This window comes from Gymnodraco acuticeps, unplaced genomic scaffold (assembly GCF_902827175.1).
Source record: "Gymnodraco acuticeps unplaced genomic scaffold, fGymAcu1.1, whole genome shotgun sequence".
NCBI classification, from domain to species: domain Eukaryota; kingdom Metazoa; phylum Chordata; class Actinopteri; order Perciformes; family Bathydraconidae; genus Gymnodraco; species Gymnodraco acuticeps.
In genome coordinates this window covers 6,140,328-6,151,400 of record NW_022990042.1, presented here as the reverse complement: position 1 = coordinate 6,151,400, position 11,073 = coordinate 6,140,328, and the positions used below count along the sequence as shown (strand labels likewise).

The window sequence follows — 11,073 nt, the reverse complement described above, 5'->3', positions numbered from 1 at the left end:
TTTTTTGCTGATATCACCAAACTCCCTGAACTTGTAAATCAATAATGCCACAACTCTACCATCACGGTGTAGGGCTCTGAGAAAACAAGTGAAGAGGCAAGAACATCATGGTCAGTACCATATATGTGCAGAAATATAATTAGAATAGTAAACCTCACTCTGCTTCACCAGAAATACAAATTAGCCTACTTCCTTATTTAATCGGAAGCTAGAGGCAGTGCATGTGTCGTCACGTGATCATGTGGTTAACTATAGACCAGGGGTGCCCAACCTTTTTTGAACCGAGAGCTACTTTAAAGTTGCCGGTCTGCCGAGATCTACCAGTCCAAATAGAGAGGCGTAGCCATTACTGACAGCCTACTACCAGGTAAATACACACTTCTACTTGTATAAAGCTGACCTTTGTACAATTAATACTTCATAAAATACTGCAGATCCTTTATCTTACCTCTTTCTAATCCAAGTACAAATACAAGTATTTAACTTAAGTTGCACAACAGTGTTGTTGATACAGAGTTGGAGTTTATTCACAAAAGTATAAATTAGGCTTACTAATAATAATAATAATAATAATAATGTAATAAGCTACACAGGAATCTGCTGCCGAAGTGCAATAAAAAAGACAACATTAATAGAATCAAACCCTTTTTTGATGCATTTTAGTAGAATATAAACATAAATGCCTTTTAAAATAGGATGCAAGCAACACTAGTTTCTTAACCTGAATTGATAATAGACTATAATCAATTTAAGTTTGCATTATTATACCATTTTGTACAATAATTATAATGAATAAGTTCAAACAAACTAAAACTTACAGCTGATTAATAACGGTATCTAACTGGAGTTTTTATTATATCAAAAACCTGTTGAAATGCATCTGTTATTTTTACTGTCCCCAAAAAGCACGTCGCAGCCTCCAGGAATGCTTCTTTCACAACTTCGCCGTCTTTGAAAGACTTCATGTGTTTCTCAAGAACGTGACTGACACGATAAGATGCTATGGTAGCAGCCTTGCTCTTGTTGTTGGGCCTGGTGAAAATGGACTGCTGTGCATTTAGCTGTCCTTTCAGGCCCCTCCCCTTTTGGGAGCGTAGGGCAGAATTAGGAGGGAATTCCGTCTCGTAGCGTTTGTGCACTGTTTTGAAATGCCGCTTCTAAATGACCCTTCTTCGATAAAGCAACGCTCGCATTGCAGATGAGACAGATGGACTTTGAATTGGAATAGATACAAAAATAATCATCCTCCCACTCGGAGTGAAAATTATATATTTTGGGCTTTTATGCTACTGCTACTGCCACTGCCCACTGCCCACCAGCCACGGCCAATCACAAAGCTTTGATGCGTTCAAGTGCATTATTCTGGCACAGGAAGATTATGTTATCGGACATTAACGATAAAACTGAATATTGTTGTTCTATTTTTAGACACATCTCGCGATCGACTGGGAATCTCCCCGCGATCGACCGGTCGATCGCGATCGACTGGTTGGGCACCCCTGCTATAGACTGACCCCTGACTGTTGAGTCAACTAAGACACTCCATGATGCTCCTAAGTGTGAAAGAGACAGAAAAGGTAAGAACTTTAAATGAAAGTGAATGTTTTTCTTTGTGGGGGACTACATAGTAAATTAAATAAATACTAATATGCTAATGCTGAATCTAGAACAATAATTTAAAAACCTGCAACCATATCTACCTATCTATTGGTCGATTGACAGTAAAATGATCTACTTTGATGATCCATACATTTTGGTTAAAAAAAGAAAATACTTTATCAGCCTCTCAAATGTGCTGCTTTTTTTTGTTTTATATTATTTAAATATTTTGGGGTTTGGGACTGACAAAACAAGACATTACCTTGTAGGGGTGTAACGGTATCCGTATTCGTCCCGTAGCCTACCGTCACGATTCGGCACATACAGTCACACGACGAATACGCCTTTTTTTACGAGTGGGAAAAAAGTCTGTCATTCAGGGCAGTATCCATTACACTATTTATAATCCAGGAGACGGTATTGCGCCTAAAAGCTGTTTGCCAGCCGCCCTTAAAGGGAGGGAATGCTCATGACACGCATTTTTAAATAATTATCATCCGATAAAACAGACCAGTCTCTGCCAGTCTTTTTTTTTTTTTTTTTTAATCCGATGAAGTTATCAGTGATTTTAAACTGATTAATTACCGAAATGACATCAACCCTGTGGGCGGCGCCATTTTGACGAGTCACATGACTTATTTTACCGGAAGTGACGTGAACTATGCGTTTGGTGTCGAGGACAAATTGACGTATGTGCGTTGTTCATGTTGTGTACTCTAGTTACTCTCTCAATTCTATAGAAATATGCCTCATTGTATCGCGAAACATTGCCACAATTCGGATAGGAACAATCCACGGAATGCTCGGTTCCATCTATTGCCAACGGGTAAGCGTAGGAAGTACGTTCGGAGGCAGTGGCTAGCGAAATGTGCTCGGCCCGAACCGAAAGATCCACAGGCGCATGTATGCAGCGAACATTTCAAGTTTCCGGACGACTACTCTGAGAGTAGAGTAAAATGGGATTTATTAATCAACCATTACTTAATGGGGATGTAGTGCACTGCCAATGCCAGCCAGCGTAAGCACATTACGCAGAAGACTCTACTTATTGTTTACTACGTAAGGAAGCAGGAATTGCAGGACCCAGAGCGCACGGAGCACAGAGCGGACAGCAGATAACGGAATTGCAGTTTTATTGCTTATAGATTATCAGAACATTTCAAAGGGGACACAGTCACATTGGATATTAACCTATGGATTAACTACATCATCGTTTTTATCGTTGTAATGCCATTGAAGACCAGTTTAGACCAGACAAAGACCAAGGTAAGCCATGTTAGCCTAGCGCATGTTAGTACCTAGCGCCACTTGTTTTGATGTACGTTTTTGTTGATAACGTCGTGAGTTTGTATCTTTCAGTGTTGAGGTGAGCACCGTTAGATTCTGTGTCTTTACGATCATAAACAATGTGTTGGATGTGGAGCTAGGATAAGTAATAAGGGAGCTAGGAGTGATTTTCGGTGCAGTAATAGGTTAGCATTTTTCGCTCGGGGCTAATTCAGAGGCTCACTGTTAGCATTGTGTGTTTTTTTTAAAGAAAAAAATGAAAAAGATCAGTTAAATTAGTTTTTCCCGTTATATGGATATAAAATATTCATAGTTTATTAAATATTAAGGTTCCTTAGACGTTGTTTCCTGCAAATTACGATTTCGGCCCCGGAACCGGGTCCGTGGGGCCTAAGAGGATAACAGAGTATGTTTTTTATTTTTTTTACAGTTGTATTTGGATGGAATGAATACCTATAGTGATAATTCAAAGTAAGTCCGCCTGGACTTTATTTTTCTAAACTTCTTCCTCGGCTGACGAGTCCGAACTCAAATACTCCGCCATGTTTTTGTCGTGTGTTTACAAAGTGAACGCATAGATGACGTCACGACCTAGTTTTTCGGATCATGTGACTACTGAAAATGGCCAAAATGGCAGCTGCCTGACGGAATATACAGGTTTTGATAAAAAAAGAGCTATAAAATCATTATTTACCGGGGAATATCGCTGATTTCTTCAGGGTATGGTTTAAACATAATGTTTCACTAAATACTGAAGTTTTGATTAACTATCTAATGACTGGAGCCTTCCTTTAAACAACAAATGAAGAATAAGAAGAAACAAAACGAACAAAATACAAGAAGAACAGTTAGTATGGCGATTTCAGATAACACACAGGAGCTAGAACCCACCTGCTTCTTTTAAATCAGCTGTGTGGGAACATTTCGGGTTCCCTGTGGACTACAATAACGATGAAGTGAGCGAGTGGTGGATCGGACGAGGACGGTGTGTCGGCGTTGTTCGATAGCGGTGCAGTATGCTAATGGCAACACAAGCCAAACATGCTAAATCATGTCAGCCCGGCAAAAGACAACAGCAGTAGTGATGGCGAGATGAAGCCTTATGAAGCTTTGAAGCTTTCCAGCCAATTGGTTCGCAAAAGGGTTCATCTCATGAGGCTTCATCATGGGCTTCATTTGAACACAAACCCCCCTGTTGGTCAAAGTGTGTAAAACAGGCAGGTTGGACATCTCAACAGTGTGCTCCATCATCTCATACCGAGTTCCCAATGAGTAAAGCCTTAGAATACATCTAAACAACGAACATAACATCATATTTTCATGTTAACAATATTGTATTTATTCCAGTTTAATGATTGTGATTGAAAAGCCTAAGAAGGCTGGTAAACATTGCAAAGAGGGATTTGTATTCCTTAATAATATTCATAAACTTAACCATGTTGTAGCCTGAGAAAGGCTAAACCATATCAAAGAATACATTTATTAACTACATTATCTCATTTAGCTGTAGCTTTTATAAACAACAACAAATACGTATTGTTCAGTCGTTGAACCAGGGACCCTTTGGTCATGAGTCAACTGCTTTCCAGCTGAGCCACAGCACACACACTAAAGCTCCCTGAAAACACTGCACCATATGTATTCCTGTATTTATTGATGTTTTTATTCCTACATTTATTTATGCTTGTATCTATTTATTATGACATGTTCCGACCTCTATAAGTGAGGGTCTGAGCTCTCTTGTTTCCATCGTGTCACCGGGCCCGCCGGGTACAGGAGGGGTAATATGGTTCTTATTATACATCCATGGGTATTATGAGCGTTGTGGTTCAACCGATCTGAATCGCTTCCTGAAGCAGTCACGTGGCAGCGAGGCTTCGTTTGTCATCGATGACGTCACTGGCCCAAAACGATACAAGCCTCGATACATGCTTCACAAAAAGCTTCGGGGATTACTCGACACACGCTCCGAAGCCTCGGTAAAGGTAAAGTTCACATTAACAAATGTCACTTTCATATGGAAGCAATACTTAGCCCTACCACTTCCCCTTTACCTCATTACAGTTTAATGGAGGCTATGTTTACCGTTTTACATAAACACAGAATGAGACTGAGCAGCACTGTATGTATTTCTGTTTGTGTGTATGCATATTAGTCTGCATATGTATACCTATATAAAGAAGAACAAGTGGTACTTAAAGCGATAAAGACCCGGACAGAGCCTCTGAATATATGTAACATCACTAAACAGCAGTTCAACAGCTTATCCCCGGTGTTTTTAAGAAACCAATAGACATGAAAGCGGTGAGACCAAAATAAATAACGGAAGCTTTTGGCATATGTTTTTCAATGACTTTGCGCTCTTGAAACACTTTCTTATTATTTATGATGTAATATTTTCAAGACATTCTTTTTAGTTTTACAGCTTAATGAAACTTTTTTGTTTGACATCAGCCATTATAGATAATATGGCCATCTGAGTGTGTGTGGTTCTGTTTGTGGTTTGTTTTTAACTGTTTAATACAGTTAATTATTCAAAATGTCAGAGTTCCTTATTTTTAAACTGAAACTTGCACTACTGTTAAAAAATAAATAACAAACCTGGAATTATGCATTTGGGACTTTTTTTTGCTTTTTCTTGTTGTACCGAACTCGTACCGAACCGTGACCCCCAAACCGAGGTACGAACCGAACCGTGACTTCTGTGAACCGTTACACCCCTATTACCTTGGAGTTTGAGAAACTAGGATGGACATTTTCCAGAGTTTTGTTTTTTTGTAAAGATTTTTTAGGGCAACCAGTGCCTTTATTGTAGAGGCAGAACTGAAAAAGGGAAACCGAGGGAATGACATGTGGCAAATGGTGCCAGGCCAGATTTGAACTCCGTTCTTCCCAATAGCCGCAAGCTCTACAAATTGAGCTTTACGGCGCCCCTATCCAACATTTTGATAAACCAATATAAGTCGCTTTATCGAATATTTGTGAAATAAAACATCAGATTAATGAAAGTAATCATTGGTTGCAGCCTTAATATCTTTCTCCCTTGTGTTACTTCCTGTAACAGTTAAATAGTTGAGCAGATAAATCAGCTTTGTTGAGGACAAACACATGTCTCCCCACAGACGCCAATGGACGGTTATGCAACTAATTAGAAAACAGTAAGAAGCTGTCAACCACAGGAAAATACCATAAATGTTCGTTGACTGTCAGCAGGAAATGCTTTCTGATTCCTTTCATGCATATAAGTCTTAATAAATAGCCTTTTGTACTCAGGCTTTGGTCCCTCCGCCTGTTTGTTTGTTTGCCTGCCTGTCTGCTGCATGGTCTGCTGGCGTCTCCTCCATTTGTTGATGTGTGAGACCACAGTGGGAGACGGCAGCAACAATGTGACATGGCCTATGAGAGCATGGTATTCATAAACAAATGTCGTTTTGTAACGCTTTCTTTGATGGGCAAATGCTTGGGGTTATAAGTAATTAAATAGATATGTATAAGAATGAGAAAGAAGTTACAGAAGTTGACCTTCAAATATGTGGCAGAAGACCTGAGAGGCAACAAAGGTAAAGTTCACATTAACAAATGTCACTTTCATATGGAAGCAATACTTAGCCCTACCACTTCCCCTTTACCTCATTACAGTTTAATGGAGGCTATGTTTACCGTTTTACATAAACACAGAATGAGACTGAGCAGCACTGTATGTATTTCTGTTTGTGTGTATGCACATTAGTCTGCATATGTATACCTATATAAAGAAGAACAAGTGGTACTTAAAGCGATAAAGACCCGGACAGAGCCTCTGAATTGATATACGTCACACAACAGATGACTTAACGTATACAGGCCAGAATATGCACTTTGCATACCTCGGCCTGCAGCTTTAATGTGTAAAATATATCAGCGTAAAGTTAAACAATGCCAAACAGATGTCTACTCTGCCCGGCGCATATTTACAATTTCACTTCTGAGAATGTATTCACTCTTTCTGAGCCGATATATACAGCTATACCACAATTGGCAGATTTTGTACTTTTGACTACACCATAACTGTAAGATTGCTTCATTTTTTAGATGTAACTTTTTATACCCTTTCTCCCCAGTCAAAACCATGTATCTTTCATTTAGTGATCATTAATTTGAATGATTTTAAATGAGCTCAAGAATAGAGCAGCAGTAGTTAATATTCAAACAATCAATCAATGTTTATTTATATAGCCCAATATCACAAATGTTACATTTGTCTCAGTGGTTTTCACAGTTTGTACAGAATATCAGTATGACAATACGACACCCTCTGTCCTTAGACCCTCACATCGTACAAGGAAAAACTTCCAGTGAAAACCCACAGTTTAAAGGGAAAAATGGGAGAAACCTCAGGGAGAGCAACAGAGGAGGGATCCCTCTCCCAGGACGGACAGACATGCAATAGATGCCGTGTGTAAATTGAAAAGATAATACATTTACAACATAGGTAGTCCAAATGTTTGGAAATGCATGTGTCTATAAGAAGAAGATGAATCCAAAAGGATGTCAGCAATCTTGTGGGAGCCATCAGTATATAATCAATATTATATTTTTACAGCGGTACAATTCAAAACAGAGCTATAAGGAGAGGAAATATTGGAAGTTTGAAGAAAAAAAAAACAAAGAGATACTGAGTTCGCCTTCAAGTAACCTAAAAACAGAAAGGCCTAACCCTAACCCTCTAGAATCAGTGTTTGGTTTGTTGTTCTTGGCTACTGTGAAAACATGGAGGTCCAAAATAGTAGTAAAATACATGCTTCCTATGTGGATGTGGTAGGATAACAACGACACAACTTACCATTGTCTAACCCTAACCCTAACCAATCTCACCCAACTCATCCTACCAATGAAGGCAACGAGTACAAAAGCAACTTTGTCATTCCAGGGAAAATGTGAAAATCTCCTCTAAGCCCACGGAAAAACAACCATTCTTAGTTTTAGGTTAATTGGCTTCACTGAACTTAACACGCCTGCTATGTATTTAGTTTTAATTTTGGTCACATGGAGTTGGATCCTTTTCCAGCACCCACTGAGCAAGAACCGAACACAAGTAGACCCTGGTTAATGAATTACAGATTTAAGGAATAGAACAAAACAACTTAATGAGATACAGGGATACAAATGTGAAAACCAAATGTGTCACAGATGCAAGTTCTATCAAGTGGTACCATACAAACAGAACTTGCATTACACATGTCTACATACATGATTAAATTACAAGTATAAAGACATGAAAACAATGCAAACAAAGAACATAATATCAGTTTAAATGTCCAATCATGTGCTTCTAGTTATTATGCTTATTGTAGGACCATGTCCACAAAAAAACTCTAAAATGTTAAGTGAGAAGCTAACATACCGATAAGAAACAGTTGAGCATAGCTGTATATAAACCTTAATACAGCCTCTAAATTAGTTGTTTCCTTTGTTTGTATGCAAGGTTTCTTGTTTCTATGTATGTTGCTGTGGCTTTATCATGTATCTATTGGTATTGATACCTGTGCATAGCAACAGTCTCAAAGGGTTGGCAAGAAACACTGAGCTCATTCTTCGGTTAGCTTTTTAAGCCACTCCACATGCACAATGTATTGTTGACCCTAAAGCTGGCGAAGTGCCGTCTCCATATGGACAAACCCAGACGCTGGGTTCTCCTTTGTATCGTTAGAGAACATCTTTGATCTTAAAAAAAGCCCCTCTTTTTTTAATTCTTCAATTATTAATTCAAAAAGTGTGATTTATTTATATTTGAGCTGCCACCCATATTTTTTAGTGATACTCATCTTTTAATTTAAGATAAAATGCACACAAATACTACAGAGATGGTTTGGAATCATATTTAGGGGGTTTGTTTTCTCCCGTTGGGACATATTTTCGCGAATATAGCACTGTATTCAACAATCTCTTTGCTCAAGAGATTATTGAAGGTGAGATTCATCGGTTTTGCTAGACGGCGATAAAAACAACATGTTCAGACAGCACAGCCAGAGAAACATGGAAACCATTTTAACCAGCTCACACACACACTCATTTGTGACTTTTTTTGGAAATGGCAATGGCATCACATTGCAGTGCTTGTGACGGAGAAGAAATATCACATTTCCGGGCTCTTTACATGGAGGGATTAAGCTGCTTTTTGCATATTGTTCATTGGTTTTTAGAGCTGTGACAGACACATCCAAACTGTATTTGTGCTTGAGCATGCATGTGTCCAAAAGTGTTTGTTTGTCTACTGCAAAAATGTTGTTATGGAGATGTTGGTGGCCTTACGCAAGCATTTCAATAAAGTTTATATACCAAGTTTTCCAGTTGCTGCACGACAATCCATTCAAGAACTGGCTTGAAACTGAATCAAAGAGAACTGAAAATATCCCACATTTTTCAGTTCCTGCTGGTGTGGTCTGCCATAGTAAACTGTCCTCATTGTGTTTGTATTCCTGCTAAATGTCTTCTTCTCCCTTCTCAGATGGACGACATAGACGCCATGTTTAGTGACCTGCTTGGAGAGATGAATACTCTCTCTCAGGTGAGTTGTACACTAGTGCTATAAGATGAATGCACCATCACTGCGACAATGAAAGTGGTGAATGACATTACGAGTATTTTAGATAATAAGCAGAGTTGTGCAGCTCTATTTATTGACCTTTCCAAAGCGTTTGACACCGTTGATCATCACATTTTGAAGCAGAGGCTACTCAGTATAGGCATATCCAGCCATGCAGTGGGGTGGTTTGTAAACTACCTCTCTGAAAGGTCCCAGTGTGTTCATTTTGATGGGCTGTCTTCTGAGTGGTTAAACATTGCTAATGGTGTTCCTCAAGGTTCTGTTTTAGGTCCACTTTTATTCTCCATCTACATCAATAGTTTAGGTGAAAATGTGGATGAAGCTACTTTACATTTTTATGCGGATGATACCGTGATGTACTGTGCAGGTCCCTCCATTAAGGAGGCTGGTGTTAAATTACAGGATGTTTTTAACATTATTCAGACTCAGCTCGCTGAACTTAAACTTCTTTTAAATGTTGATAAAACCAAGGTAATGCTCTTTTCTAAAGCTAAAAAGACACCAGACACTGCTTTGGATATTGTTACTGTGCAAGGACAAGTACTCAAAGTGGTTACCTGTTATAAATACCTAGGTATCTGGCTTGATGATTGTCTTACTTTTAAACTTCATGTCAATAACCTGCTTAAAAAGCTGAGGGTTAGACTAGGTTTCTTTTTCAGAAACAAGTCCTGTTTCTCTTTTGAAGCCAGGAAAAGGCTAGTCACTGTGACCTTTTTACCTGTGCTGGACTATGGTGATCTGATCTATATGAATGCACCTGCCCATTGCCTGGAAAAGTTAGATGCCGCCTATCACAGTGCCCTGAGATTTGTTACTAACTGTAAAGCACTTACTCATCACTGTACCCTGTATGCCAAGGCAGGTCTGCCTTCACTAACTGTACGGAGGCTCAGTCATTGGTACATGTTCATTTACAAAGCCATGTTGGGTAAACTACCTTTTTATATCTGCTCTCTGATCTCTCGACGAATTGAAAGTACTTATTGCCTGAGATCTCATGATGTTGTTTTATTAAATGTGCCAAGTGCTAGGACTGTCTTAGGGAAGAAAGCTTTTAGTTGTGCAGCTCCACTAAATTGGAACAGTCTGCAAACATGTTTAAAACTGAGCACTTTGGTTCCCCTGCATCATTTTAAAACTCAGCTGGGTGACATGCTGTTTGATACTCATGGTACCTGTCTCTGTAAATAGAGTTTGTAAACTGTACCCTGTACATTATGTTGTATGTCATCCTTATTGTTGTTCTGTTGTTTTTATGTTACATGTGTAACTAATGTCCTGCAGGTCACCCTTGAAAAAGAGATCTTTTGATCTCAAGGGGCTTTCACCTGGTTAAATAAAGGTTACAAACAAATGCTTATATAAAAAATTATGTGGGGTGAAAACAGTGTCCACAAACAATTGTTATGTTACGTAAAATGCAATTTACAAAGGAATGTTGAATCCACCATTAATGCTGTTTGTTAAGCAACCATGTTACACATATTGGCCAATTATGTAATTAAATAGGTAATTAGACAGGAACAAGGTGGCGCTATGAAAAGTGAAGGGATCATAAAATGTTTAACAATTTACGAGAGTTTTTGAGATATTTCACT

General features: G+C 38.8%; 1 protein-coding gene across 5 annotated transcripts in view; it reads left to right on the top strand.

The window, feature by feature from the left end:
* Window positions 1–315: 315 nt before the first annotated feature.
* LOC117545420 (amyloid beta A4 precursor protein-binding family B member 1-interacting protein-like) overlaps window positions 316–11,073 on the top strand; it is a 29,586-nt gene continuing 18,828 nt past the window's right edge. For all 5 annotated transcript variants that reach the window (XM_034215188.1, XM_034215185.1, XM_034215191.1 and 2 more), the window contains exons 1-3: window positions 316–367; window positions 1,429–1,577; window positions 9,374–9,433. In XM_034215188.1, the coding sequence (XP_034071079.1) occupies window positions 1,545–1,577; window positions 9,374–9,433 (93 nt within the window). In that variant the 5' untranslated portion in view covers window positions 316–367; window positions 1,429–1,544. The remainder of the gene's footprint in view (window positions 368–1,428; window positions 1,578–9,373; window positions 9,434–11,073) is intronic.